At 36.3% G+C, this 6,441-nt stretch overlaps 1 protein-coding gene across 1 annotated transcript; it reads left to right on the top strand.

Moving 5' to 3' along the window:
* Positions 1–5,476: 5,476 nt before the first annotated feature.
* On the top strand, positions 5,477–6,210 carry LOC308494669 (large ribosomal subunit protein eL14-like). The gene has a single exon (XM_081042528.1). The coding sequence runs from the start codon at positions 5,528–5,530 to the stop codon at positions 6,161–6,163; it is 636 nt and encodes a 211-aa protein (XP_080898654.1). The 5' UTR covers positions 5,477–5,527; the 3' UTR covers positions 6,164–6,210.
* Positions 6,211–6,441: the final 231 nt, after the last annotated feature.

Raw genomic sequence — 6,441 nt, 5'->3', positions numbered from 1 at the left:
GTCTTTGAATGCCAGAAAGCTGTAAACTAGATTTAAGATTTCCGGTTATAAGTGATCAGTGTCAGATCTGATTCTTGCGCTTTATTTATCATTACATAGTGAATATCATCATCTTTTTCCAAACAAAAACGATCTCTAGAAATCATTTCGGATAGCAGAAAGCATTGATCTCAGAAGGTCCTATGCTTTTTCCAATGAGTTTAAACTTTCAGGTATAGCATATATTTTCTAAACTAACCAACTATAATATCAATTTCTATGTGTCGTTATTACTGGTGGTTTTCAAACGTTTTCCATCATACTAATGTCCTATTTAGAGCTCTGTCAAAAACACATACATAGATATATCAGAGTGAGACCGGAAAAGGAACTTATTTCAAAAGGGGAAGAAGGTCATTGCACTGTTAATTCTTCCCCTGAATACTGAAATAATTTAACTCTCAGGAGTACCATTAATTGACAAGCACACAGTGACAGGACATGTCATTAGCTCTTGAGTTAAATTGTATTGATCCCCCAAAAATGTCAGTGGAAACTGCTGTTGCAAAACCTTCTCTGTCAAACTGCCGATGGATTTTATGTCAACACTTAAGGATAATCTGAGGAATAAAACATAAAATCCACCAACTTTTAAATGGAAAGCGTCTTTTTTGATAAATCATGTGTATTGCAATGGCTTAAAATAATTCAAGGATATCTTTATGAATCATAAACTTGAAGTCAGAAAAAGGGATCCTCTGATTTTGTCTGTTTGTGTTAGAGAACTGTTAACGATTTTCAGATGAAAAATGATTCCAGGCTGATCTCTGAATTTTGAACTGGGGTTTGTGCAAGTGATAAACTCCAAGACTCTATGTGTTTGCCTATAAAAAATTGGGGATAACCATTAATGGTTGATCTGTATATACAGATCACAAGTCATGAGTTTTAAAAAAATATATATCAGTGTTTTGTAAATATTAAAGTGTTATATATGTATGACATTATTATTATGAATAACCATATCCCTAATGCTCTCCAAGTTATAATATAGAATATTTAACTATGGAATTTATTGATTTTTGATGAATGTTCTTTATGGTTTGTCACCTTTGCATGAATGTTCATTAGGAGAGGGACCTATATCTGCATTTCAACTATGTATATCCTCAGTAGCTAAAACAATGCGTGGCACATAGTACATGCTGAAAAAATAAATGTTTGTGAATAAAACTAGATCACATTTTAATTTATCATCTTGTGATGACATTCTTATACACCCTACTTGATTTTTAAAAAATATAATGCCTCATTTAGGGTCCCCCCTTTTCAAAATCTATTAATGCTTCTATATGCATTTACCATACTCTGCAGTATCAACATAAATTAAAAGCAGTTATTGGCACACATTTGGTATTTACTAATGTACACCAGCTAAATACTACATCGCCTCCCACCTCAACCATTCTAACTTTATATATATTTTTAGCAACTTTCAAATATACAATATAGTATTATTATTAACTATAGTCACCATGCTGTACAGTATATCCAATGACTTATTTATTTTCTAACTGGAAGTCTGTTTTGATCCCCTTTACCCATTTTGCCCAACCCCCAAACCCCATCTCTGGCCACCACCTATCTGTTCTCTGTTTCTATGAGTTCAGGTTTCTAAAAACCTTCCACATATAAGTGAGGTCATATGGTATTTGTCTTTGACTGTCGGAGTTATTTCACTTAGTGTAATGCCCTTAAGGTTCATCCATGTTGTCACAAAAGGCAAGATTTCATACTTTTTTAAGACTGAATAATATTCCAGGTCAGACAATTAAGTTTGCAAACTTACTGTAATGATGTTGCTAACCTCTTTTGATATCACAGGGATTATTCATTATGAATTTGTACCAACTGGACAAACAGGTAACCAAGTTTACTACTTGGAAGTGCTGAAAAGGCTGCATGAAAAAGTTAGACAACCTGAACTTTTCGCCAAAAATTCATGGCTCTTGTATCACAACAATGCACCAGCTCACACAGCATGGTCTGTGAGGGAGTTTTTAGCCAGTAAACAAATCACTGTATTGGAACACCCCTACTCACCTGATCTGGCCCCCAGTGACTTCTTTCTTTGTCTGAAGATAAGGGAAGTATTGAGAGGGAGGCATTTTGATGATATTCAGGACATCAAGGGTAATCCAACGACAGCTCTGATGGCCATTCCAGAAAAAGAGTTCCAAAATTGCTTTGAAGGGTGGACTAGGCACTGGCATTGGTGCGTAGCTTCCCAAGGGGAGTACTTCGAAGGTGACCATAATGACATTCAGCAGTGAGGTATGTAGCACTTTTTCTAGGATGAGTTCGCGAATGAAATTGTCATATATCGTACTTAGGAATATATTTAATTTAGGAGGTGCAAAATGTATACAGTGAAAACTGCAAATTATTGGTGAAATGAATAAAAAAATCTAAACAAATGGAAAGACACTGCTTTTTACATGCACTGGAAAATTTCATATTGTTAAAATGTTAATGATCCCCATAGTGATCTGTAGATTCAATGCCATGCTTACCCAAATTGCAATGATCTTTCTTGCAGAAATTAAAACGTTGACCTTTTTTTTTTAATGGATTTAATTTCAAGGGATCAGAATGCAAACAATCTTGGAAAAGAACAAAGTTGTAAAACTTACACTAATTAATTTCATTTATATGAAATATCTAGGTTAGGAAAATCCATAGAGACAGAAAGCATGTTAGTGGTTTCCAGGGGCTGGGAGGATGAGGAAATTCAGAGTCACTGGGTAAAAGATGGGAGGTTTCATTTAGGAGGTGATGAAAATGTTCTGGATCGGTGATGGCTCTGCAACACTGTAAACGTACCGACCGCGACTGGTTTGTGCACTTTAAAATGGTTAACATTATTAATTTTATGTCACGTGAATTTTACTGCAATCAAAATATTAAAAGAAACATATGCTGTGACCATAGGAATTTATATGATTTTAGTGACATAATATTACTGGAAGAACCGAAGAGCTTGTTTCTGATGATGGAAGAACATTGCTGTTTGAACATCTTTCCTCCCTATAAGCCTCTGGGATAACTTACCACGGAATAACAGAGTGGACATACACCTCAGTTATCAAGTCATCAAGTCTCTCATTGTTTTCAGCATCTATATCTCACCAATGAGCCAATAATATGCACTAGACACCCTAAAAAGCAGCATCACCTGTTACATGTCCACAGACCTTCCCAGTACATAGTCTGCTTTCATCTCCTTTCATTTATCCTCCAAGCCGGAGAGATTGGAGCTCTAGATGACTTAATTACCATCCTGCAGTTGTCATAATTTGGTTCAAATACTTTGATATTTTTGACATTTCTAAAGTTCTTAAGCCACTCCAGTGTCTTTCTTTCTGATTTCTCCCTTGTTGGGGTATTTTTATATAACTATTGCTGTATTTCATAGGCCTTATAGTTAATGAATTTAGCACTCCATAGTCCAAGGTATTAAAGTATAGAATTCAAAATTTTTAGGTACCATGACACACCACAGGGTTGCCCTCTATGAGATTCCTGGACACAGATTGACAGAAGAAGCAGAAGGAGAAGGAGAAGGAGAAGACGAAGGAAAAAAAAGAACAGAATAAAAAAGATTGCCTTTTTATCTCGGAGACTACAAAGCCTCCGGCAGCACCATATTTTGCTTAAGGGAAAGAGAAAAGCTATATCCCTTCTCTGCAGTCTGTCCAAGTACAGAAGATGAGAATGATGCAAACCTGTATATCCAAGAAAAAAAAATGCTAGGATGAGGAAAATATGCTGAAAGCATAACAGTATGCATGCCTGCCCACCGCAGAGAGCCAAACTTAACCCATCCCATTACTTTTAACAAATATTTATTGAGAATCTGCTATGTGTTTAAAGTGGAATGCAGAGATGAGAAAAGTATTATCCCTTACACATCTAAGAGAAAGAGAAAGAAATTTTTTTCAAAAAGAATTTACAGTCAGTGTCAAGTTCATGGGCACAGAGCCTGGCTCAGAAGGGCCTTGTGCCCAAGTTTAATGCTCTGCCGCTGCGATCTTCAAATTCTTAATATTTTTTTAAAGCAACTTCATATTTTCATTTTTTTACTTGGTTGTGCAAATTACATAGTTTGTCATGTTTACAATAAAATGTGCTTCAAGGTATGGACCATGGGTCGTGGGACCACAGAGACAGGGACACTATCTCGAGAGGAGTTAGGAAAATGATGCCGCGTTGCTTGGGTGGAGCCTGAAAACAGAAATTTCAGCAGGCAGTTGGGGGAGGCAATAGGACAGGGTGCTACAAAGTACAAAGTTTTACATATGTAAAAAGATAGAATGTCTATGTAATTAGGTAGATTTGGGATTGTCACTTTGGAGGATGGGGTGCATCTAGGAGTTTAATGGTCATTGAGACCAGAAAGACTGGCAGGGCCCCGGCCATGATGAGCTTTAGGAATTGGGATTTATCCCAGAGGCAATAGAGGCAACATAGACCCTAAAGTAAAATAATACATCTTTGCTTGATCTGCACTCAGATCGTAATTGTACTCATCTACTTGTCTTTCTTTGGTTTTGTGTTCTTGCTGCTCCAGACAACTAATAGTACGTAGTATTACAGTAATTTGGAGCACAGTTAGTACCTGCATCATGGGGTTGTGTTAAAGATTAAATGGACATGTATATTTTATATGTAAAACACTTAGAATAGCCCGGAATATGGTAAATTCTCAAGAAATATTAACTGAAAAGAGTAACTACATACAGATAAAGTATTTAATTCAGAGGAAAGATTCATTGTAAATGCATGCAAAATGTAGGTTTCAAATACATAAAAGAACTGACAGAGCTCCAAGGACAAATTGCAAAACCCATCATTATTTTGGGAGTTTCAACATATCTTCCTCAATATTGCAAATGTCAAGTAGAAAACAAACAAAAGAACAAACTAGCTAGAATACTTAGAATTTTGTGAACAGCACAATTTCCAAGCAGGAATTTCTGAATATATAAAGAACCCTGCATCTAGCAATGAAAGATACACATTCTTCTCAAAAAACACGTAGACTTTTACAAAAATTGTTTATGAATTCATAAAGTGAATTTAATATTTTTTAAAATTAGTGTTATACAGATGAAATTCTCTGACTAAAATTCAAAATTTATAAATAACAAAAATATATCTGAAAAAGCCAATATGCCTTGATATTAACAAATAAATTTTAAATAAAAGAATAAATCATAATAGATATTTATTAAGAGTAGAGCTGAATGTAATGAATATTCAATATTTTCTAATATAATTTGATATAAAGTACAATGCAAAGAGAAATATATATTTTTTTATATCAGAAAAAATGAAACCCAAAATTCATTAGTAGTTAAGTAGTTAAGTGAATTCAGTAGTTAAGAAATGTATTTCTTGGTGTGTCGCGCACCGTGGGGGCGGGGCGGCTCGCTCCACTTGCGCACCGTCGGGCGGGCCTGCTTCCTTCTCGCCGAGCGCCGCCAGCATGGTGTTCAGGCGCTTCGTGGAGGTGGGCCGGGTGGCCTACATCTCCTTTGGGCCTCATGCCGGGAAGCTGGTCGCGATTGTGGACGTTATCGACCAGAACAGGGCTTTGGTTGATGGACCTTGCACTCGAGTAAGGAGACAGGCTATGCCTTTCAAATGCATGCAACTCACTGACTTCATCCTCAAGTTCCCGCACAGTGCCCGCCAGAAGTATGTCCGAAAAGCCTGGGAGAAGGCAGATATCAATACAAAATGGGCAGCCACAAGATGGGCCAAGAAGATTGAAGCTAGAGAAAAGAAAGCCAAGATGACAGATTTTGATCGTTACAAAGTCATGAAGGCAAAGAAAATGAGGAACCGAATAATCAAGCTTGAAGTTAGGAAGCTTCAAAAGGCAGCTCTCCTGAAGGCTTCTCCCAAAAAAGCACCTGCTGCTAAAGGTACAGCTGTAGCAGCTGCTGCTGCAAAGGTTCCAGCAAAAAAGATGGCTGCTGCAGGCAAGAAGGCTCCAGCCCAGAAGGTTCCTGCCCAGAAAGCTGCAGGCCAGAAGGCAGCGCCTCCAAAAGCTCAGAAGGGTCCGAAAGCTCCAGCCCAGAAAGCACCTGCTCCAAAAGCATCTGGCAAGAAAGCATAAGAACAAAAGGCTATTATAAAAGTAATAAAGCTTCTTTTTGACAAATTTAAAAAAAAAAAAAAAAAAAAAAAAAAAAAAAAAAGAAATGTATTTCTTAATACATTATAAATAAAACAACAGAGTAAATGCAAAGAAAAAAGTAATAATAAGGATCACTATAGAAATCAATGCAATAGAAAATAAAAGACAATAGGAAAAAATCAATAAACCCAATAAATTTAATATGTAATAAAAGAAAAAATCTGGCAAGATTAAGGAGAAAAAAATGAAAGATATAT

Source organism: Rhinolophus hipposideros, assembly GCF_964194185.1.
Source record: "Rhinolophus hipposideros genome assembly, chromosome: X".
In the NCBI taxonomy this organism is placed as follows: domain Eukaryota; kingdom Metazoa; phylum Chordata; class Mammalia; order Chiroptera; family Rhinolophidae; genus Rhinolophus; species Rhinolophus hipposideros.
This window is presented reverse-complemented; position numbering and strand designations above follow the sequence as displayed.